Here is a 25,300-nt window from a genome sequence, read left to right as displayed (position 1 = left end):
CAGCCACCCATTTGTTTTTTTTGTTTTTTTTTTTTTTTAATTTGAATGCGGTGACAGGAAGGAATAAGTCAGAAATTTGAACTCCTGATTCAAGAATATTAGTTATTTCTAAAGCACAGATTCTTGAGATGAGAATTTTAGAACTGATGGCACCTTCAAGACAGGTCACTGGGAAATGTAATGGAATTCCAGGAGTGGAAATACTTCCAGAGAGTGTTCTAGAAGAGTCAGTGAGAGACTTGGGAAATTGTATACTCCACTGCAGCTTGTCTCCAACAGACAGCTTTGAATTCAGAAACAGATTCTAGCCCAAGATGGCTGTGATCTTGGCCCTTCTTTCTAATACAGAAAGTGCAGAACTGTTCTAGTTTCCTTCTGATTTTCCTCTGTATTAAATGAGGGGTAGATTAATGGGGTGGGGGTTCTAATTTAGAGTATACCTTCAGAAAGGGCCAGTATCTCATGGTTCTTTTTTTTTCCCCCTCTGAGAGTAGCACCCAGAGGAAGGAAGAATGACTGTTGTACAGTCAGAAGCAAGCTTCAAGGTGTGTATATGTTTCCTCTTTGTTTCATGAAATGATTTTGTTTTTTCAGGACGTAAGAATCTTTTCTTTTTGAAATGTCCCACCTAAGCCTTCTCAAATGATGGAGGGGCCAGCTGTGGGAGCAAGGAATTTATGTGCAGTTAATTGTGATAGATGCTTCCTGCTGCTGCTGCTGCTGCGTGGCTTTAGTCGTGTCAGACTCTGTGCGACCCCCACAGACGGCAGCCCACCAGGCTCCCCCGTCCCTGAGATTCTCCAGGCAAGAACACTGGAGTGGGTTGCCATTTCCTTCTCCAATGCATGAAGAAAGTGAAGTCGCTCAGGTCCAACTCTAGCGACCCCATGGACTGCAGCCCACCAGGCTCCTCCGTCCATGGGATTTTCCAGGCAAAGTACTAGAGTGGGGTGCCATTTCCTTCTCCAGTGCATGAAAGTGAAAAGCCCCAGATGCTTCCTAGTAGTGGTTAAATTGAGGAAGAAGGACCTTGAGATCCATAAATTTCAAAAGGAAGAGCTCTGTTGTGTTATTTCTGACATAGCAGCATTCTGTTTTAACTTTTTTTTTTTTCAGAGATACACAAAAGTGTAATGAACTATCACATGCCCACCTTAAAAGTTATCACTTGGTAATCTTATTTCAGTTATTCTGCCTTCAGTTCATAATCCCTCCTAATTTGCCTTTGGATTTCTTCTTTGTCGTTATGGGGTTATTTAGCAACACTTTATTTAGTTTTCAAACATTTTAAGGATCTTCCAGATGTTTTTCTGCTACTGATTTCTAATTTCATTCCATTATGTTCAGAGAATACACTTCATATGACTTGAATCGTTTTAAATTTATGAACATTTATTTTATGACCCAGAACGTGTGGGCTCTCCTATAAATGTTTGGTGTGCACTGAAAAGACTGTATTCTGCCACTGTTGGGTGGAATGTTCTGTGAATACTTGCTAAGACAGATGGATTGGTAGTGTTTAAATCTTCTGTGTGCTGTACTCAGTCGCTTCAGTTGTGTCCAACTCTTTGCAACCCTATGGACCTGAGCCTGCCAGGCTCCTCTGTCCATGGGATTCTCCAGGCAAGAATACTGGAGTGGGTTGCCATGCCCTCCTCCAGGGGATCTTCCCAACCCAGGGATCGAACCCACATCTCCTGCATTGCATTCTTTACTCCTGAGCCACCAAGAAAGCCCCCTTAAATCTTCTGTACTCTTATTGAGTGAGTTGGATTTACCTTTCTTTGTAATTTCTATCAGTTTGTTTCATTTATTTGGAGGCTGTATTATTAGTTACATAAATATTTCAGACTATATGTCCAGATGTTGAATTGACCCCTTTATCATTCTGAAATGGTTTCCTCTGGTAATATTCTTTGCTTGAACATTTAATTTATCTGATATTTAATATAGCCACTTCAGCTGTTTTTCATTAATGTTAGCATGGTATATCTTTTTCTGTGTTGTTACTGTTCAGGTGCTAAGTTGTGTCTGAGTCTTTGAGACCCCATGGACTGCAGCATGCTAGGCCTCCCTGTCCTTCACTATCTCCTGGAGTTTGCTCAGATTCATGTGCATTGAATCGGTGATGCTATCTAGCCATCTCGTCCTCTGCCGCCCGCTTCTCCTTTTGCCTTCAGTCTTTCCCAGCATTAGGGTCTTTTCCAGTGAGTCGGCTCTTCACATCAGGTGGCCAAAGTATTGGAGCTTCAGCGTCAGTCCTTCCAATGAATATTCATGGTTGATTTCCTTAGGATTGACTATTTGATCTCCTTACAGTCCAAGGGACTCTCAAGAGTCTTCTCCAGCACAGTTCCCCAAAGGCATCAGTTCTTTGGCACTCAGCTTTCTTTAAGGTCCAGTCTTTTTCTATACTTTTAACCTATTTGTGTTCTGATAAAGTACGTTTCTTGTAGGCAGCAGTTCGTTGGATCTTGTGTTTTTATCCAGTTTAACAATATCCGTTTTTTAATTGGAGTGTTTTTACTATTTGTATTTAGTGTGGTTAATGGTACAGTTGGGGTCAAATCTATCATCTTGCCATTTATATTTGTTTTATCTGTTCTTTCTTTTTCCATTTTTTTCTGCTTCCTTTTGGATTGAGAGGAAGAGTTTCAAAATAACAAGGCCAACATTTTTGCTAATCTTATAAATACAGAAAACAGCCCAGACTTCATGTAGTTCAATAGGACATAACCCACTAAAGGATCTGTAATCAAATTCTATGTTTTTAAAGTCACCTATAATAACCTTTCTTATAGGTAAACCATCAACTTGAGAGACACAGGCTCCTTTGTTTCACCTTGCTTTCTACTTTTAGGGATTGTCTTCCCACCACTTTGATTTAATTTTGTTTTAAAATCACATAAAATATTTACATATTTCTAAAATCAAAACTATAGAACAAGGTGAATTTAGCGAAGTCTAGCATCCATTCCTGTCCCTTTCGCCTTGTCTCTTCCCTCTGTAGATAACTCCCTGTACTTGCCTTTATTCTTCTACTTTTCTTTCAAGTGATATATATGTATGAGTGCATGTGTTTGTATGTATCTGAAGTAGTGAATAACATTTGGTTGTTTTCCTTTATATGATGTTAGCAGCCATTGATAATCTTTCCTTTAGAATCCATTATTTTATCAGAAGTTACAGGATATTATTTAATTCTATAATTTCTTCTGCATTTATTAGCTGGGATACTTCTACAAAGGGAACCATCCTCTCATCAGTGTCTTAGTTACTCTGAAGTATAGCTTATGCAAAAAAATTAGAATAGGGAATTCCCTGGTGGTCCCGTGTTAGCACTCGGTGATCTCACTGCCCAGACCCAGGGTTAGTCCCTGGTGGGAGAACTAAAATATGGCAAAAAAACAAAAAAAATAGGATGAGAGCTTAATTATACATCTCATTATTTTTCAGTATCTTTCAAAATTTATCCTATGTTTTTCTTTTAAATTACCATTAAGAACTTGTTGATTCAAATATGTTTGGTATGTTCAGTCTGTAGCAGTTATTCTTATTAAAACTTAAATTATCTTTTACCAGTGGGATCTTCTTTACTACTTTACTACTTCTGACTTGGCTCTTTTTGAATTCCTTATGATGGCTTTTGGAGTCTTTGGTAGATTCCAAACTTTCTGGTGTGACAGGATGTTCTAAGCCCATATTTTCCTGTGTTAAATATGAAATCAGCCACTTCTATATGGAGCTGTGGTTCCTTTTAGTGGTAAACTGTTTTAAAAAGCCACAATTAGGGTAATAGTTTTCATTGCTTCTGGTTGTTATTGCTTGTAGGTTTTTTTGTGTTTTTTTTGCTTGTAGGTTTTTATAGAGCTGGTTACATATGTATTTTTTAGAAGGAGAAAAATAGATCCTGAGTTTATACTGATATTTCCAATGAATTTAAAGGTTATAGTTTTTCTTAATTTTTACATTTGTATCTCTTTTTGTACTCTGGAAATCTTTATTCTTAATAACATTAAGATAACTACATATTTGCTTCATTTTCATTGATATTTGTGTACCTGATGTTATTATTTCAGAATGTAAATATTTTAGAATAAGAATGCCAATATAATTAATAACAGTATAGCTGCTGAAAAACAGTTTATATTTATTTTGTCTGTAGGTTATATTGCACTAGGAATCTAATGTCAAATGTATATATTTTAAAGTTCCTTGAAATAAACACTTCCTTTCTGTGTTTACCCTGCTAGTATTATGAACAGATAAGTTTGTTTCAATTTGCTTTTGGTTCTTAGGGGTTTTTTTTCCAGTTTGATTTAATTTTGTCTTATATGAAACACAGTTCCAAAGTCAAATGGAGTCTATTTGATATTACCTTACAATTTTTTGTGTGTCTGTGTTAATGAGAGATATTGAACTATAATTTTTTTCTTGTAATATTTTTGTCAAGTTTGGTATTATGGGTTTTTTGCCTCAAAATGTAAAAAAGAATGTTTACTCTTTTTCCTACTTTCTGAAAAAGTTTATGCAAGAATAGTACTATATCAGCCTTAAATGTTGGTAGAATTTACTGGTGAAGTCATCTGGGTCCTCTCTGTGGACAGGGTGTTTTGTTTTTTACTGAAAATTCAATTTCTCTAATATCTGTGGGGCAGTTTCTTTTTTGTTTCTTCTTCTGTGACTTTTAATAATTTGTCTTTTAAGGTATTTGTCCATATCATTCATGTTGTCAAGTTTATTGGCATAGAGTTGTGTCATCCTTTTAATGCCTGTGAAGTCTGTAGTGTATTCTTGAAAGAACACATTTTTTACTTTGTTGATTCCCTGTCAATCCATTTTGGATTTTAATGGATCCATTTTGAATCCATTGTGGATTTTGTGTTTATTTCTTTATTTCTTTTCCTCTTACTTTGAGCTTCATTTGTTCTTTGGCCAGCTCCTGAATGTGGGAACCTAAATCACTGATGGGATCTCTCTCTTTTTACCTATCATTTAAAGCTATAAAATTTCCTTTAAATACTGGTTTTGCTACAGCCCACAAAATTTGGTAATTTGCAGCTTGTGGAATCTTAATTCCCTGACCTGAGATTGAATCCATGCCCCCTGCAAGAGAACTGTGGAGTCCTAACCACTGGACTTCCAGGGAAGTTCCAATAAGTTGTGTTTTCATAGTCATTCAGTTCAATCTATTTTCTAATCTCCTGTGATTTCTTCTTATGGGTTATTTAGAAGTATGTTTAATTTGCAGATATTTGAAGTTCCTACTAAAACTCTTATTGTTATTTCTAATTTAATTGTGTGTGAACCAAGACCAGAAAATATACTCTGAATGACTCACACTTAAAATATTTTTAGTACTTTGGTTGTGGTTATCCTAAGGGAGTTGCAGTCCAGGATTCAGGCCCCCTCGCCAGTCATGCTCTTAATGCACATCTGCCTTTCTAACCCAAGTGCCTCCATTATAATCTCTCTCGCCTCCATTATAATCTCTCTCTCTTTTTAAAGAGTACATTTATTTTACCTATTTGGTTGCTGCTGTGCACAGGTTTTCTCTAGTTTCAGAGAGCTGTAGTTGTGGCGCTGTGCTTAGTTGCTCTGTGGCATGTGGGAATCTTCCCAGACCAGGGATTGAACCTTTGTCCTGTGCACGGGCGGGCAGATTTTTATCCACTGTACCACCAGGGAAATCCTTCAATACCTCTTTATCAGGTACCTCTGCCAAGAGTTCCTTATCATGGATAGGGAGGCAAACCTTGATACTTTGTCTCCACTGTGACTTGGTACTCAATACTCTTCTGCTCCTAGCCCTTCCTCTATCTCCCTCTCCATGAAATGGGAGGGGCCTCTTTTTTTGGTACTCCTTTGACAGTGAGATGATTCCACGCATCTGTATTTATCCTTCTGACCCTCTTTACGTGCTGTTTCGTGGGGGAAAATGGATCAGTAGGGGAGTCAGCACTTTCTCTTGGCTAGCCTCTTGCTTATACTAGCTGATTAGTAAGTGATTAAAGATTAAGGGCTTGACTGGTACTTTATTTTGGCTGTTGTCTTCATCAGCTTTTCTAACAACTGGCAGCTCAGCTCACTCTAGCACATCTCAGCTTTTGACAGTTGAGTGTGATGTTCTTGACAGTTGGGTATGATAGCAATTATATCACAGTGCTTGATAGTTTTGAATAAATCCTCTATATTGTTACTAATTTTTAAAAATTTTTGTTGTATCAGTTACTGAGAGAAAGATGTTAAAATTTCCAAATCTGATTGTGGATTTGTCTATTTCTTTTAGTTCTGTCAAGTTTTGCTTTCAGTATTTGATATTTTTTTGTTAAGTCTCTACACATTTAGGATGGCTATGTTTTCTTGATAAATTTATCATTTATTTCCAGTATTACTCTTTGTCTTGAAATCTATTTTGCCTTATATTAATATGAGTATATAAGCTTTCTTTTTTTTTAATTTTATTTTATTTTTAAACTTTACAATATTGTATTAGTATTGCCAAATATCAAAATGAATCTGCCACAGGTATACCTGTGTTCCCCATCCTGAACCCTCCTCCCTCCTCCCTCCCCATACCCTCCCTCTGGGTCGTCCCAGTGCACCAGCCCCAAGCATCCTTATACTTAGCGTTTGTATGATATATATTTCTCCATTTAACTTTTAACCTATCTGTGTCTTTGTATTTAAAGTGTGTTTCTTATAGACAGCATATAGTTGGAATTTGCTTTTTGTCTTGTTTTGATATTGTCCTTTTATTGAAATAATTGGATTATTTACCTTTAAGGTAAGTAAAATTTAGTTTAAACCTGCCATGAATGGGAGCATCCACATAGGTCTTTTAAGAAAAATTTGGCACTGTTTGGAGTTTAATTAGTTCACTTAAATTTGTATCTTTAGCTCTGTGATGCATTTTTAATTGTGATTTTCATTTCACCTGAATTCTCTTTTATTGTTATGATGGGCATAGTTACCTGTTGCAGCTGGAAGAAGTGGAGTTTCTAATTATTTGTTGAGCACCTGTATCAGTGATTCTCTGTAGAGGCAGTGACTTTCTGCAGGGATGTTTTAGAAATATAACTGGGTGCTTGTCAATGTTAAGATAACTGAACTGAGGTTGAAGGCTTCTGGCTTTTGAAAGACTGAAGCAAACCATGAATCTAGATCATAGGTTTGACAGCTTTTCTGTATAGGGCTAGACGGTACATATTTTAGGCTTAATGGGCCATATGGTCTCTTGCAACTCTCAACTCTGCCATTATAGTGTGGAAACCACCAAAGACAGTATATAAATGAATGAGTATAGAGTATAGATGTATTTCAGTAAAGCTTTATTTTAAAAGATAGTTGGTGGGCAATAGTTTGTCCAACTTCTTGATCTAGATGTCCTGCAGTACACAACAAAAAAATTGTTCAGTGACCCGCAAAATGAGGACCACAGCTGCGGGCGGGGTGGAATGTGTTTTTTATTATTTGGGTCTAGAATCTCTCACATACTTTTCAAATTGTTCAACTTTTCTCTTTTACTATTAATTGCATAGTTTTACTATTAGCTAAATCTTCCAGGAATGCTATCATGGTTTGATAAAAGATTGTACTTTGTTTTATTCAGAAATTTACTGAGTTTTTAAAAACTGTTTTAAAAAGTTACAGCACTGGTGGCAACGCTGCTTGTGATATTTGACTTGCCAGTTAGCTCATACTTGTAGAAGTCTCTGTTTGTAGTTAATGCGTTTCCTTGATTCTACAGACACAGACACACAGACACACACACATATGGCCTTTATTTTAAAATGTCAACTGTAAGTGATGTCAACAACATGTTTTCTGTGGTTGTAAGCATAAGTGTTTAACTGTTTGTGCCTTCTGTGTTGTTGTGTATGATCATTAACATATTAAAATGTAACAGGTGGGCATTCTCTCTTACTTTTGGTATGAATGAGTGAAGTCGCTCACTCATGTCCAAGTCTTTGTGACCCCATGGACTATAACCTACCAGGCTCCTCTGTCCATGGGATTTTCCAGGCAAGAGTACTGGAGTGGGTTGCCATTTCCTGTACTGTATATAAATGTGTCTTATTGCCTACAAGTTTCATTTTAGAAACAGAGAAGTTGTAAATATTTTCTTTTGTATATTGAGAGAGCATTGAGTTTGACCAGGGTAACAGCCATCACCTACCTCTTTCACCCCTGCTTAGTGTGTATTTTGTGGATAGTAGAAAGAGACAGGAAGAGGTAAACAACAAAGATAACTCTGACTTATCCATATGGAGCTTTGTACAAAGCATGGGCTCATGGTTTTGTTTTTCCCTCCCCAGCACTACCTTTTCCAGACTGTGCTTCTCTAAAATAGGAATCTAGAAGATGATCAATCATGTCTCACAGCTCTAAAAACCATGGCTCAGGTAAACCAGTACCCTCTTTAAATAATCACTTTTTTACAGAGTATGTGCATGTTTGTATTGCTTATTCTGAAAACTTCCTTCCTGACTCACCGCACTCAGAAATGTGCTTTCTGGTTTGTTCCGTTGTTATAAGTGATAGTGTTTTCCCTAAGTATGCCTTTCTAGTCTAATTTATACTCACATGCTTAGGCAAAAATCCAATGAGCATCTTTGACTGGGAGCACTGATATAACAAAAGCAGAGACACAGAGATGTTTACACACCACACAGGAGAAAACTTTGAAATTCTCTTTAGACCTAAGTTTCCTGGTTAGACAAGGTAGGATTTGCTGTTTACTGGGCTTAGTGTCCGTACATAGCAAGACCTCATGCTTTGTGAGCTTTTAAGATTATCAGCATAATTAGGGATTGAATACAGAGGGATCAGGGATCTACCCTGGGAATCCTTGATTGACCAGTACCAATAACATGGATAATTTTGAGATTCAGCATGTTGGGCTAATCTTGAATGTGTAAGTTTAGATTATCCATGCCACCTTTCTGTTGCTTGGAATAAGGAAAAAGGTGAGTTTTTTAAGTGATGAATAGCAACAAGAAAGATCATTATTCATATGATGATGCTATTGAGAATTATAAACTCCCAAAAGTAAGAAATGCTTACAAGGTTTTTATATAACCTAAAGTATTTAAAGATGCACACTTACTAAGTTAGATATAGTCATTATATGAAGCTATTGTATAACCTATTTTAAGTATTTATTAAATTGTTGGTAATAGGAAAATGCTTATGATGTAATGTTCTTTTTTTTTTTGATGTAATGTTCTGATATTAATATAATGAACCTGAGGTTTCAGTAAATTCTTTCATTTTATACAAATCTTATAGAGATTTTATAAGATTTTACAGAAATATTTACCAAGTGTTTTTCTTTCTTAAATGGAGAAGAAAGAGAAACTCGCATTTATTGAGCATGTATGTATGGTATATAAGATACATATTATACAGGGTACTTTGTGTGCTATTTCTTTTAATTGGGATGTTTCATTTACTTTATGAATTTCCAGATTTATGTGTATAATGAGATATTCTATATGCAGCAACATAGATGGATAATCTATCTACAGCGACAAGCATAAAAAGAAACTTGAGAAGCACCAATTTGTTTAGTGTCTCATCCATGTAAAAGACTGCCCAGCCAAATTGCTCGGTTCCCTTCTTTGTAGACAGCTCTCTCCATCATCTCCCCTTCCATTGAAAAAGTATTTTCTTTATTTTCACAACTACTATTATGTTTCTGTTTCAGAGATCAGTGATGTTCAGGGATGTTGCCATTGACTTCTCTCAGGAAGAGTGGGATTGCCTGGACTCAGCTCAAAGGGATTTGTATAGAGATGTGATGTTGGAGAACTATAGTAACTTAGTTTCACTAGGTAAGAACATCTACCCCTAGTATTTCAGGATCTATCTTTGGAATGGCTGTTTTCGTTTCCATTATTTCAAGGTGGTTTTTAAGTAATTAACTGCATTTTGTATTATTCTCAAAGGGATAGTTTTAAATTGCTAGAAGTAGAATGGATAGTTTCATTCAGTTCAGTTCAGTCGCTCAGTTGTGTCCGACACTTTGCGACCCCATGGACTGCAGCATGCCAGGCCTCCCTGTCCATCACCAACTCCTGGAGTTTACTCAAACTCATGTCCATCATGTCAGTGATGCCATCCAACCATCTCATCTTCTGTCATCCTCTTCTCCTCCTGCTTTCAATCATTCCCAGCATCAGGGTCTTTTCCAGTGAGTCAGCTCTTCGCGTCAGGTGGCCAAAGTATTGGAGTTTCAGCTACAGCATCAGTCCTTCCAATGAATATTCAGGACTGATTTCCTTTAGAATGGTCTGGTTGGATCTCCTTGCAGTCCAAGGGACTCTCAAGAGCCTTCTCCAACACCACAGTTCAGAAGCATCAGTTATTCGGCGCTCAGCTTTCTTCACAGTCCAACTCTCAAATCCAAACATGACGACTGGAAAAACCATTGCCTTGACTAGACAGACCTTTGTTGGCAAAGTAATGTCTCTTCTTTTTAATATGGTGTCTAGGTTGGTCATAACTTTTCTTCCAAGGACCATGAGTCTTTTAATTTCATGGCTGCAGTTACCATCAGCAGTGATTTTTGGAGCCCCCAAGAATAAAGTCAGCCACTGTTTCCACTGTTTCCCCATCTAATTGCCATGAAGTGATGGGACCGGATGCCATGATCTTCGTTTTCTGAATGTTGAGCTTTAAGCCAACTTTTTCACTCTCCTCTTTCATGTTCATCAAGAGGCTCTTTACATCTTCTTCACTTTCTACCATAAGGGTGGTGTTATCTGCATATCTGAGGTTATTGATATTTCTCCCAGCAATCTTGATTCCAGCTTGTGCTTCAATGAGCCCAGAGTTTCTCGTGATGTACTCTGCATGTAAGTTAAATAAGCAGGGTGACAATATACATCCTTGACGTACTCCTTTTCCTATTTGGAACCAGTCTGTTGTTCCATGTCCAGTTCTAACTGTTGCTTCCTGACCTGCATACAGGTTTCTCAAGAGGCAGGTCAGGTGGTCTGGTATTTTCATCTCTTTCAGAATTTTCCACAGTTTGTGGTGATCTACACAGTGAAAGGTTTTGGCATAGTCAGTAAAGCAGAAGTAGATGTTTTTCTGGAACTCTCTTGCTTTTTTGATGATCCAGCAGATGTTGGCAATTTGATCTCTGGTTCCTCTGCCTTTTCTAAATCCATCTTGAACATCTGGAAGTTCATCGTTCACGTATTGTTGAAGCCTGGCTTGGAGAATTTTGAGAATGACCTGTAGCCACTGCTCACATATTGAGTGCAGCACTTTCACAGCATCATCTTTTAGGATTTGAAATAGCTCAACTGGAATTCCATCACCTTCACTAGCTTTGCTTATAGTGATGCTTTCTAAGGCCCACTTGACTTCACATTCCAGGATGTCTGGCTCTAGGTGATTATCTGGGTCATGAAGATCTTTTTTGTATAGTTCTTCTGTGTATTCTTGCCACCTCTTCTTAATATCTTCTGCTTCTGTTAGGTCCATACCATTTCTGTCCTTTATTGAACCCATCTTTGCATGAATCGTTCCCTTGGTATATAATTTTCTTGAAGAGATCTCTAGTCTTTCCCATTCTATTGTTTTCCTCTATTTCTTTGCATTGATTACTGAGAAAGGCTTTCTTATCTCTCCTTGCCATTCTTTGGAACTCTGCATTCAAGTGAGTTGGAACTCTGCATTCAAGTGAGTATATCTTTCCTTTTCTCCTTTGCTTTTCGCTTCTCTTTTCACAGCTATTTATAAGGCCTCCTCAGACGGCCAGTTTGCTTTTTTGGATTTCTTTTTCTTGGGGATGGTCTTGATCGCTGTCTCCTGTACAATGCCATGAACCTCCATCCATAGTTCATTGGGTACATTTATCTCCTCTATCCTTTAAATATAATTGCTTATCGTCCTTCTGTCTTCCCTCCTGTCTTCCTTGATGATCAGGGGAGAGAAATGAATTCTGGGACACTTGTGGTATTGCCAGAAAAAGCAAGCTATGATTCATTGTTAGAATTTAGATCTACCAAAGCAACTCTAAATATTTTTTAAATAGGTGCAGAAATGTATGGTTTTTCTGACAACAGAAGAGCTTATAATTAATATAGTGAGACAGAGGATCAATGTATTTTACTAACTATTCAAGTAAACACAGTTCATTACAAAAAAATTCTCTTATTTGTGTTGTGTAGTTGAATATCATATTTTAAGAACTGCGTATTTTACAAAGAATGAATATGCTAGAACTGCCTTTTATTGGAAATTAGCTCAGGAAGAACCTGTGATTGTCGAAGAAAGTTGATTTTTTTTCCTATAGCAAAATAAGGAACAGAGCCTATATCAATGAGAACTTTAATAAGTGATTTTCCTACCTAAATAATGACTTTAGTCCTTGGACTCTTCAAGTCACTAGCATATAATTGTCTCTTGCTTCTTCCCTCCCCTTCTCCCGCCCCATAACAACCCTTTTATATAAATTTGAGGGTCAGTTACTTTCCAGACTTTTCTGTATTTAGATTTATTGCCTCCATTTAAAAAACTATGTTTGTTTATTCAAAATATATTTATTTATTGGGAAGACTATTCTCTGCCAATGATTGTAGTAGGCACTGGAGAAATAATGATCTAAACAAGGATCCTATTCTGCTGAAACTTACATTCTTGTGGGAGAAATACAAAAAAATAAGGAAATAAAAATATGTATGTGTGTGCATGTATGTGTACATACATTTATTTAATAAATATAGCAATTGCAGGTAGCAATAAAGAATATGAATAAAGATAAAGTAGAATAGGCAAATAACTAAATGGCAAATGGAGGGGTGCATTATTTTAGGTAGATTTTGGAAAAACCTCTCTAAGAAAGTAATACTTGAAGAAAGACTTTACCTGAATAAGGGCATGAGTCAGGGGGAACAGTATTCCAAGTAGATGGAGTAAATAGTAAGTATAAAGGGCTTGGGGCGGGCATTAACTTTGTAGGAAAAATAGGAAAACATTTTATCTAAAGAAAAGTGAATGACAGAGTAATAAGAAATGTAGTTAAAGAATAGAAAAAAAAGAGTTGACATTTTATTCTCTAAGGTGATGCCCTCTGAATCCTGGCCGAAGCAAATGCATATTGTCTCTGAAGCAAAGTAAGAGGGCTTTAAAATTCTCACAAATTAAGATCAACAAAAGATGAGCTCACAAATATCATCAAACTCACAAGGAAACAGGTCACAGGTGAGTGATAGATAATCTAAGGAAACAACAGATTATGTGGCAAATGATTTCACATATTGGAATTTTTAAATGTAAGTATAAACTAGTGGTGAAATATTCAAAGAAATAAACTGAATCACAAAAATGACAAGCAATAAAAGGTTTTTATAAAGGAACAGATTTGGAGGAGAACCAAATTGATTATTTCTAAAGGTTCTGTTTAGTTCTTTTAAAAAATATTAATAATCATTCTAAGATTGATAATTTGACTGCATGGAAATTATTCTCTTCATAAAAAGACATAAAAGATAAGCCTTGAATTTGGTGAAGATACTTGCAATGCATATTCAGAAGAATTAAATTAGTATGTGGAATATAAAAATCTTCTATAGATGGTTAAGAAAAAGGTAAAAGACATTTATAGACAGTTCAAGGAAAAGGGAATGCAAATAGCCAATAATCATGAAAAACTTTAACCTCATTAGCAGTCCAGAAATGCAAATTAAAACCAGTGAGATAATTGTTTCATACACACTAGATTGGCAGAAATTAAGAAGTATGACAGTATCAAGCGTTTACAACTATTTAAGGCAGAAGTATTATATACTTCATTATTCACAATAGCAAAAAAATGGAAATGACCCAAATGTCTGTCAGCTGAATGGATGAATAAAACTGATATATCCTTATAATGGAATATTAGTCAGCAATTAAAAAAGAATGAAGTTGTGATACATACAACATGGATGAACCTTGAAAATATGCTAAATGAAAGAAGCCAGACACAAAGACTATTTATATGATTCCCTTTAAATGAAATGTCCACAATAGACAAATCCATGGAGAAAGAAAGTGTATTAGTGGTTGCCCAGCCCTGGGGTGGGGGCTGGGAGGTGAGGGTGGATAGAAAAGTGAAAATGGGGGAGTTGAAAATGGCTGCTAATCGATATGGGGTTTCTTATTGAAGTGATAAAAATGTTATAAAATTTGATTGTGATGATTGTTGCACACACAACTCTGTGAATATAGTAAAAGCTGTTGAGTTGCATGTATGCTAAATGGATGAACTGTAGGTGTATGAATTATACATGAGTAGATCTGTTTCTTTTAAGAGTTCTATACCTTACTGACATTGGTATCAATTGGCGTAACCACTTTGGAAAAATATTTAGAAATTATTTCCAAACTTATATACACTTTGGAAATAGCAGGGTTCCTTTTAAAATTTCAGGTCCAAAGCCACACCCCAGACCAATTAAATCAATGAATACAGGACACTGATATTATTTTTTTGAAGGTTCCTTAGGTTCAAATAAATGTTCTGACATGTTTGGTGGCTACTGTAATATGATATTATCTGAGAATTTATATTTTAAATTTAACTGTTATTGTCAATATGAATATGTTTGGATTTATTTCTCTCCTGTTTTAATGCTTTAGGTTAACTCTGTTTTTTTTTTTTTTGAGTGTGTGGCATGCAAGGTCTTAGTTTTCCAGCAGGGATTAAACCTGTGCCTTCTACAGTGAGAGCACAGAGTTTTAACCACTGAACTACCAGGGAATTCCCTTGGCTTACTCTCTTGATCTTCTTTGATTCCTTTTAAAATCTTTCCTTAATTGGGATGGGTAGAGTTATTTTTTTTAGGTCCATTTCCTCCCTTGTTTAGTTTGGAAGACATATACCATTTATATGCTCTTACTGGTTATCTTTAATTTTTTTATCACATGCACTTTATTCATTTTAATGCAGTGCAGTTTTGTAGTTTTCAGTAATTGTAATATTTGAAAAATTTTACATTTTAATGGAAATTAAATATTTTACTAGATATTAACTGTTTTAATTAATAGTAAAACATAGTTATTCTTTCCACATATAATATTTGGTTTGAATACTGCTTTGCAGAGGTCTTGTGATAAACTATATGCCTCACTCTCATACCTAGGATTTCAGGGGCAACAATTAAAAACCACAGATATAAAGGATTGTTCAGTTCAGTTCAGTTGCTCAGTTGTGTCCGACTCTTTGCGACCCCATGAACCACAGCATGCCAGGCCTCCCTGTCCATCACCAATTCCTGGAGTTTACCAAAACTCATGTCCATCAAGTCGGTGATGCTATGCAACCATCTCATCCTCTGTCGTTCCCTTCTCCTTACACCTTCAATCTTTCCCAGTATCAGGGTCTTTTCAAATGAGTCAGCTCTTCACATGAAGTGGCCAAAATATTGGAGTTTCAGCTTCAACATCAGTCCTTCCAATGAACACCCAGGACTGATTTCCTTTAGCGCTCAGCTTTCTTTACGTCCAACTCTCACATCCATACATGACCACTGGAAAAACCATAGCCTTGACTAAACAGACCTTTGTTGACAAAGTAATGTCTCTGCTTTTTAATATGCTGTCTAGGTTGGTCATAACTTTCCTTCCAAGAAGTAAGTGTCTTTTAATTTCACGAGTGCAGTCACCATCAGCAGTGATTTTGGAGCCAAAAAAAATAAAGTCAGCCACTGTTTCCCCATCTGATTGCCATGAAGTGATGGGACCAGATGCCATGATCTTCGTTTTCTGAATGTTGAGCTTTAAGCCAACTTTTTCACTCTCCTCTTTCATGTTCATCAAGAGGGTCTTTACTTCTTCTTCACTTTCTGCCATAAGGGTGGTATCATCTGCGTATCTGAGGTTATTCATATTTCTCCCAGCAATCTTGATTCCAGCTTGTGCTTCAACTAGCCCAGCATTTCTCGTGATGTACTCTGCATATAAGTTAAATAAGCAGGGTGACAATATACATCCTTGACGTACTCCTTTTCCTATTTGGAACCAGTCTGTTGTTCCATGTCCAGTTCTAACTGTTGCGTCCTGACCTGCATACAGATTTCTCAAGAGGCAGATCAGGTGGTCTGGTATTTCCATCTCTTTCAGAATTTTCCACAGTTTGTGGTGATCCACACAGTCAAAGGCTTTGGCAAAGTTAGTAAAGCAGAAATAGATGTTTTTCTGGAACTCTTGCTTTTTTGATGATCCAACAAATGTTGGCAATTTGATCTCTGGTTCCTCTGCCTTTTCTAAATCCATCTTGAACATCTGGAAGTTAACTGTTCACATATTGTTGAAGCCTGGCTTGGAGAATTTTGAGTATTACTTTACTAGCATGTGAAATGAGTGCAATTGTGCGGTAGCTGGAGCATTCTTTGGCATTGCCTTTCTTTGGGATTGGAATGAAAACTGACCTTTTCCAGTCCTGTGGCCACTGCTGAGTTTTCCAAATTTGCTGGCATATTGAGTGCAGCACTTTAAAAGCATCATCTTTTAGGATTTTAAATAGCTCAACTGGAATTCCATCACCTCCACTGGCTTTGTTTTTAGTGATACTTCCTAAGGCTCACTTGACTTCACATTCCAGGATGTGTGGCTCTAAGTGAGTGATCACACCATCGTGATTATCTGGGTCATGAAGATCTTTTTTGTATAGTTCTTCTGTGTATTCTTGCCACCTCTTCTTAATATCTTCTGCTTCTGTTAGGTCCATACCATTTCTGTCCTTTATTGAGCCCATCTTTGCATGAAATGTTCCCTTGGTATCTCTAATTTTCTTGAAGAGATCTCTAGTCTTTCCCATTCTGTTGTTTTCCTCTATTTCTTTGGATTGATCGCTGAGGATGGCTTTCTTATCTCTCCTTTCTATTCTTTGGAACTCAGCATTCAAATGGATACATCTTTCCTTTTCTCCTTTGCTTTTCACTTCTCTTCTTTTCACAGCTATTTGTAAGGCCTCCCCAGACAGCCATTTTGCTTTTTTGCATTTCTTTTTCTTGAGGATGGTCTTGATCCCTGTCTCCTGTATAATGTCACGAACCTCTGTCCATAGTTCATCAGGCACTCTTGTGTATCAGATCTAGTTCCTTAAATCTATTTCTCACTTCTACTGTATAATCATAAGGGATTTGATTTAGGTCATACCTGAATGGTAGTGGTTTTCCCCAGTTTCTTCAATTTCAGTCTGAATTTGGCAATAAGGAGTTCATGATGTGAGCCACAGTCAGCTCCTAGTCTTGTTTTTGCTGACTGTATAGAGCTTCTCCATCTTTGGCTGCAAAGAATATAGTCAGTCTGATTTCAGTGTTGACCATCTGGTGATGTCCATGTGTAGAGTCTTCTCTTGTGTTGTTGGAAGAGGGTGTTTGCTATCTACCTTGAAATGAATTGGTGGCTGCTGTGGCAGTGAGTAGAGATTTATAAAAAGATGTGAAATTGACATGTCTATGTCAAATACACATTTCATTTTCACAAAATTCTTATCAGGATTGTACCAGCAGTGTGTGACTGTACTCTTTTTCTACACTTTGATGAACATTGGATAATCATTACATTAAAATACGTGTCAATTTGTAGATAAAAATTTGAATGACATGAGTTTAAATATTTTAGGAGTATTTCTGTCTATTTTGGTCATTTAATCATTACTATTATTGTTTGTGTCACTTAAAAAACACATCCTTAAGAAAGGTGACAATATCTCCCTTCTCCCAGGACAATAAAGAATGTTAGAATACTTTCATTTTGATTAATCTTTCCAATCTGATATGTTATTTTTGACTAATATTTTAATTGTTTCCTTTAACCCCCCACAGTGGGCATTAATTTTGTTTTATAGTGGTAGTATTTGGTTGTAGATTTATTTGCATGATTATCTTTTTATTTGCACACTGTTCCTCTTCCATCATACCTTCCTATTGGGATTGAAATACATTAGGCAAGACCAATTATTAGTAAATACTCTTCATTTTATATTTTTTGCTTCACCTTTATTTTTACCTGATGATTTAAGTGGGTATAGAATTCTATGCTGACAATTATTTTTTTCTCAGTGCTCTGAAGATATTATTCCACTGTCTTCTGGCTTCTGTTGTTGCTCTTGAGAAGTCTGCCATCTGTCTCATTGTTGTTCCTTTTGTAAGTAATCTGTATTTTCTCTGTTTTAAGATATTTTCTTAAGATCTTAATATAATTGATTATATTGTTTTCTTTATTTCTAGAACTTTGTTATTTTCCCTCTCCTTTAGATGTTTTCATTTCTTCTATATTTCCTCTCGTTTTGATTTTATATTTTCATATATTTCAAGCATTTATATTACATGTATCATTCAGTAATTACAGTTCCTGGGAAACCAGTCTAATTCTTCAGTTTCTTGCAAGCATGGGGGCTCTTGTGTAATGATAAATTATCCATAGCACTTTTTCTTCATTTGATAGAGATTCTAGGGCAAGATAAAAATGTTCCTTGTCATTTTCCTTTGAGGTCAGATGGATCTTTTTCCTTTCTCTTTTTCCTTTCCTTTCTCTGTAGGCCTTGGACAGTTCTGATTTTGTGAAGAGAAGCAGTGCCAATCCTTGACCTTTTTGTCTCTTGGGTTTTTTCTATACCGTTAAGATACAGACATTTAGGCAAGTGAAGTCAGCAAATGTCCCAAGGGTAGCTGTGACTTCAGAGCTAACCTCTGGCTTCTGATGATCTCTTCATTTTGCCCCCTTTGGATCTGCTTTACTTTTTTTTTTTTTTCTTTTTTGAGGACTTCCCTGGTGGCTCAGACGGTAAAGCATCTGTCTACAATGCGGGAGACCTGGGTTTGATCCCTGTGCCTTATGACAGAGGAGCCTGGTAGGCTACAGTCCATGGGGTCGCAAAGAGTTGGACACGACTGAGTGACTTCACTTTCACTTTACTTTTTTTTAACTGTGGAATACTTGTAAAAGGAATACTTGTAATACTTTGTCATATATTACCTAGCATTTCTTGGTGTTTTGGGGAAATCTGACCACTGTTCATCTACTTGCAGTATTGAATCCTTCTACCTTTGAACATACTATATCTACTTTTCTTTTTATGTCCTCTATAAAGTTTCATTGCCTTTTTAAAAGATCTTGCACATTTTTTGGTAAGTAATTTCCTTAGTACTTCATAAATTTTGTTCATATTATAAATAGGAATATTTTGTTCTGTGAAAAAATTCATAGATATAAATACACATACATACATAGAGTGAAATATTCATCTCTGTAAATTGATAATAACCTTACAGAAGTATCTAATAGTTTTTCAGTGGATCATTTTGGATTTCTAGGTTGATAATTTGCTCTCCGCATATAATGTATGATCCTTTTATTTTCTATATGTACCATTAAAAGAAAACTAATCAGTAGAAGGAGCTGAGTATTTGAGTATATCACATTTTGAAAACAGTTAGTTTTGTTTTTCAAACTAATTGGGGGTGCTTCTAATGTTTAATTTAAAAATTTTCTATTAAATATGTAGGTTTCTGGTTAATACCCTTAATTAGGTTAAGGAAGAGCCATTGGTCTTAGAGTCTTAAAATACATTTTCTGATGTTGAGCTATTTCTGTGTTTGTAGGATAAACCTTATTTGATAATGATGTATTAGTCCTTAAATACACAGCTAGATTCTCTGTTGCTAATATTTTACTTTTAAAAATTTACCTATGTTTGTTTGTGAAATTGGATTGGTTTTCCTGAGCTTTCTTTGTCCAGTTTTGTTACCTGAGTTCATTTAATTTTGTAAAATGACTTGGATGGATTTCTATATTTTTATATGTTCAAGAACAGTTATATATGATCTTGCCAATAATACTGTCAGTCATCAGTATCTATTGCCTTTTAGGAGCATAGACATTGAACTCAAATTTTAAATTCTAATGTGGTTATTGATATATATTCAGATTTTCTATCTTCATGGGTCATTTTAAAAATTATTTTCATCCATTTCAGCATTTTTTAATTTACTGTTTAGTTATATATAGTTTTTTTTGTCATAAGCACTTTTTAATTCCTTTGGATTTGGGGGATTTAAGGTCTTTTCTTTTCCAGTGTTTTGGCTTTGTGCCCAATCTGATTTTTTTCCTACATGTCAAAGTTCTGTATCATGTATTGGTGTTTGCAAATAATTAACTTGTAGTTTGCTAGCCATTTCTATTCTTTCTGCATTCTAGTTTACTTGTTTATTGATTTTTAGATAGCTAATTGTTTTATTTCTCTCTCTCCTTCTTGAGTTGAACCTTAATTCTCTTGTTTTTAGTTATTTCTTATTTTCTAATAAATGGAGTTAAGGCTATAAGTTTTCTGTGGTACATTAGCTGAATCTCATGGGATTTCCCACAAGGTTGCTCTTGGTATTTAGTTTTAAATTGTGGGTTTTACTTTTCTGTCATTTTCCTTTTATGATAATCATTATATGGAAGTATCTTAATTACATTATATATTTTTTGCATGCTTTTGTAATTTCTAATTTTGTTGTAATGTGTTAACATGTCATCAGTTTTACCCATCTACCCATCTTATGTTCCAGTCTTCTCTGTCTTTATTTCTTGTCTGTTTATATTAGGTCCTAAAAGGGGGTAAGATACTGTTTCCTTCTACTTACACAACACTTTTGATCCTAGATGTGTGGATTTTCCCATACCAAACAATTCTCTAGTTCTTGGTGGACACCAACTGGGTATTCTAAAGTTTAACTCAGTTCTGACACTGACTCCCCAGAGTAGTACAGACACCACAAGTTAAGGACTCAGTCCAATAAGATTGACCACCACTTCAGATGACAATTCCAAGTTCCAAGTTGTCACAGGTACTTCTGACTGACTGGCTGTAAATCAGGGTTTCTCAGTGGCTATAAATCTCAGGTTCAATAATTTGCTAGAATGGTTCACAGATCTTAGAGAAACATTGACACTTAACAGTTTATTATAAAGGATACAACTCAGGAGCAGCTAAATGAAAGAAATGCGTAGTTTTTACTGTTTATGCTGGAATCAGCCTATCAATAATCAATACTGTGGCCAGACCAGCCCTTGTAGTTCTTATGATGATTGCAAGTATGTATCAGTAGTATGTATCAGGAAAACTTTAAGAAAATAGAAGTTTATTTACTTACAGGACCTGGAAATTACACAGCACATCTGAGGCCATACAGTGAGGTTATTAGGGAAGGGAGAATGCAGGAGAGAGAAAGAGAGCCAGCACACAGGCCTGTGTGAGCCTGGGGTTCTGCTTTAACTGGGATTGAGGATTTCACAGGCCCACTCATTAGTGAATTTAAAACGTGGAATTGGGAGTCTAAAGCGTGGGAAGATAAAAAACAAGTGGCCCAGTTTACTGAAATCAACTAAGGTCTCTAAAACAAAGGAGCTCACTGTGGGGATGCAGCCTGCCTCAGCCTGCCTCTACCTAGTTGTGTGGCTGGCAGCGTGTTTATTGGTGCAGACATGCTTGAAATGAATGCTTTGACAATCAAAGTTTAACTCATACTCTTGCATTACAGAAAAGAAAAAAAAAAACACAAAAAACACACCAACTGTAAGGCTTATACCATAGGAAGGTATGGAGAAGAGTTGCAGAGCTTCCATACCCTCTCCAGGTATACCACTCTTTTAACACTTCAGTGTATTCACTGACTGAGAAGCTCTCTGAATCCCTTCTGTTAGGACTTTTCATGAAGGTTTCATTACATAGGCATGACTGATGAACTCACTGGTCATTTGTAATTAATTCAACTTCCAGGGGATCTTCCTGACCCAGGGATGGAGCCCACATCTCCTGCATTGGCAGGGGGTCTTTCCACTGGGAAGTGTGGCATGAAACAGACTGTGTGTGAGAAGATGGAGTGAGAGGAAAAAGATGACTAAAATGGTGTAGTATAGAATAAAATAGAAAACAGAATAGGCATTGTTTTATAAAACCAAATATATATCAGGTTCTGATGTGAAAGGTAAGTAGTACACAATGTTTGGAAAACACTGAGGTTATTTCCTATGGATATTATTTCCATATATATTTTTTCATATACAGTCTTTTCTACTATGGAAGTTCTTTTGAAATGACAACAGAAATTTTCCTCTTACCTTTCAGACTTGCCCTCAAGGGGGGCAAACAAGCTCTTATCTCCAAAAAAAGACATTTATGAAACAGGATTATCCCAATGGGAAATGAGTGCCAGACTTGAAAACTGTGATCTTGAGAACTCTAGTTCCAGAGATTATTTGGAAGTCAAAGGCACATTGGAAAAGCAACAAGAAAATCAGGCATATTTTAGTCAAGGAATGATCATATATGACAACATGTCTATTTTCAACCAGCATGCTTATTTATCTCAACATCCCAGGTGTCATTCTACTGAGAAACCCTATAAATGTAAGGAATGTGGGAAGGCCTTTAGACGAGCCTCACACCTAACTCAACATCAGAGTATTCATACTGGTGAAAAACCCTATGAATGTAAGCAATGTGGGAAGGCCTTTAGTCGTGATTCACAGCTCAGTCTTCATCAGAGACTTCATACTGGTGAGAAACCCTATGCATGCAAGGAATGTGGGAAGGCCTTTACTCAGAGCTCCCAACTTATTTTACATCATAGAATTCATACTGGTGAAAAACCATATAAATGCGAAGAATGTGGGAAAGCCTTTATTCGAAGCTCACAACTCACCCGACATCAAAAAGTCCATACTGGGGAGAAACCTTATGAATGTAAAGAATGTGGGAAGGCCTTTACTCAGAACTCACAACTTACCCTGCACCAGAGACTTCATACTGGTGAGAAACTCTATGAATGTAAAGAATGTAGGAAGGTCTTTACACAACTCTCACAACTTATTCTTCATAAGAGAATTCATACTGGTGAAAAACCCTATGAATGTAAGGAATGTGGCAAAGCTTTTATTTGTGGCTCACAGCTTTCTCAACATCAGAAAATACATAATGGGGAAAAGCCATATGAATGTCAGGAGTGTGGAAAGGCCTTTATTCGTGGCTCATTACTTATGCAACATCAGAGGATTCATACTGGTGAAAAACCCTATAAATGTGAAGAATGTGGGAAGGCCTTTATCCGTGGCTCACAACTTACTCAACACCAGAGAATTCATACCAATGAGAAGCCCTATGAATGTAAGGAATGTGGAAAGACCTTTAGTCATGGCTCACAACTTACTCAACATCAGAGAATTCATACTGGTGAGAAACCCTATCAGTGTAAGGAATGTGGAAAGGCCTTTAATCGTGGCTCCCTCCTTACCCGACATCAAAGGATTCACACTGGTGAAAAACCCTATGAGTGTAAGGAATGTGGAAAGACCTTTAGTCGTGGCTCAGAACTTACTCAGCATGAGAGAATTCACACTGGTGAGAAACCCTATGAGTGTAAGGAATGTGGGAAGTCTTTTATTCGTGGCTCACAGCTTACACAACATCAGAGAATTCATACTGGTGAGAAGCCCTATGAATGTAAAGAATGTAGAATGGCCTTTACGCAGAGTTCACATCTTTCTCAGCATCAGAGACTTCATACTGGTGAGAAACCCTATGTATGTAATGAATGTGGGAAGGCCTTTGCTCGTGGCTTACTACTTATACAGCACCAGAGAATTCATACAGGTGAGAAACCATATCAATGCAAGGAATGTGGGAAGGCCTTCATTCGTGGTTCACAACTTACTCAACATCAACGAATTCACACTGGAGAAAAACCCTATGGATGCAAGGAATGTGGGAAGGCCTTTAGTCACGGTTCTCAGCTTACTCTACATCAGAGAATCCATACTGGTGAGAAACCCTATGAATGCAAAGAGTGTAGAAAAGCCTTTACTCAAAGCTCACATCTTTCTCGACATCAGAGAGTTCATACTGGTGAGAAACCATATCAGTGTCGGGAATGTGGGAAGGCCTTTACTCGTGGTTCACAACTAACTCAACATCAAAGAATTCATATCAGTGAGAAATCTTTTGCATATAAGGAATGTGGGATAGACTTCAGTCATGACTCACAAGTTTATATATGAATTACCTGATGCTTGTAATTAATATAGAGAGCCTTCTCTGGTCATTAATTCATTATTATCAAAGAATTCTTAAAATGTGAACATGTAAACACATGTGCTTCATAAAGTTCAGAATCAGTGAATTTGTATGGGGGAAAGATAATGCTAATGTAATCCATGTAGAAAAACCTGTCATTACTGGAAACCTACTCAAATTTAACAAATTATAATAGACAATAATTCTGTTCTGTAAATATAGGAAGACTTTTAGCCATAGACATATGTCTTTTTCAAAATTATCTGACTCTTTCAGTTGCTTTCCTTTGTGACGTTTAACATGATAATTAACTGCTGCTTTGGTTTACTCAGTTATCAGATAGACCTAAGAAGAATACCTTCCTTATAAGATTCTCAGAAGTATTATATAAGTTATTAAATGTAAGGTTCTTAGACCAGTGCCTTCAACATAGCATTTTACAAATATTAGCTATTAGAGAATTTGCACGAGAAGACATTTATGAGTATAATGAATATTGAGAAATCTTTCACTAGCCCTGAACCTTGATTATTTGAGAGGAGGGCACTGTATGCTGTAATGAATATGAGAATGCTTTCATTCACATCTTGTCCCATATGCTGTAAGAGGAAATTCATAATGAGAAAAAGAACCCTGTAGATTTAATCAGTGAATTGTTGAAGAGATTTGAATTGTAACAAAGTCCAAAAGCTCTTATTTTCTGCCATCTCTGACCACTAGGTACGAGTGTTACTTAGAAAGGAAAAAAAAAAAGGATAGCCAAAATAAATCTTTCTACGAAGAAATTTTTAAAAATTTGAATGCACAGCTTTTGAGTTAAACTAAAAAAACTGATATTATAGGCTATTTTGCAATTAAAAATGATGTGAATCTGTATCAGAGACTATTTCCCTACCCCAAATTCATTCTTTTTTCTTCAGTAATAGAGTTCTTGGCTGAAAAACTTTCTCAGCCTCCCTTGAAGATCTATAAGCTGGAAGAAGTGTTTGTATGAATAGAACATTTAAGAAATAATTTCCTTTTTTGCACTTTTTTGTTTCACTGCCTACAATGTGGATATTTAAATCTGCAGCTCTGGCAATTCTGTAGGAACTTTGAGAATGGTATCTGAGTATTAAGGATGATGGAACAGGATTACAGAACATGTCTCCACTTACGTTGATTTTATGGAACAGCCATACCATTTTGGGTCTGCCTGCCTTCTGTATTTCTTTATATAAAATTAAACTTGTTTGTTGA

At 36.3% G+C, this 25,300-nt stretch overlaps 1 protein-coding gene across 4 annotated transcripts in view; it reads left to right on the top strand.

Annotated features, from left to right (window-relative positions):
* Nucleotides 1-25,300, top strand: part of LOC104995301 (zinc finger protein 420) — a 26,872-nt gene extending 1,572 nt beyond the window's left edge. The window contains exons 2-7 of one of the 4 annotated variants that reach the window (XM_010849163.1): nucleotides 495-545; nucleotides 8,319-8,405; nucleotides 9,710-9,836; nucleotides 13,078-13,218; nucleotides 18,066-18,150; nucleotides 22,118-25,300. In XM_010849163.1, coding sequence (XP_010847465.1) covers nucleotides 22,195-24,045 — 1,851 coding nt within the window. In that variant the 5' untranslated portion in view covers nucleotides 495-545; nucleotides 8,319-8,405; nucleotides 9,710-9,836; ... (1 more) ...; nucleotides 18,066-18,150; nucleotides 22,118-22,194 and the 3' untranslated portion in view covers nucleotides 24,046-25,300. The remainder of the gene's footprint in view (nucleotides 1-494; nucleotides 546-8,318; nucleotides 8,406-9,709; nucleotides 9,837-13,077; nucleotides 13,219-18,065; nucleotides 18,151-22,117) is intronic. The other 3 variants (XM_010849162.1, XM_010849160.1, XM_010849161.1) reach the window with 3 other exon arrangements.

Source organism: Bison bison, unplaced genomic scaffold, assembly GCF_000754665.1.
Source record: "Bison bison bison isolate TAMUID 2011002044 unplaced genomic scaffold, Bison_UMD1.0 scf7180017864280, whole genome shotgun sequence".
Classification (NCBI taxonomy): Eukaryota; Metazoa; Chordata; class Mammalia; order Artiodactyla; family Bovidae; genus Bison; species Bison bison.
Note: the sequence above shows the minus strand (reverse complement) of the source record. Positions and strands in the feature narration are given on the sequence as shown.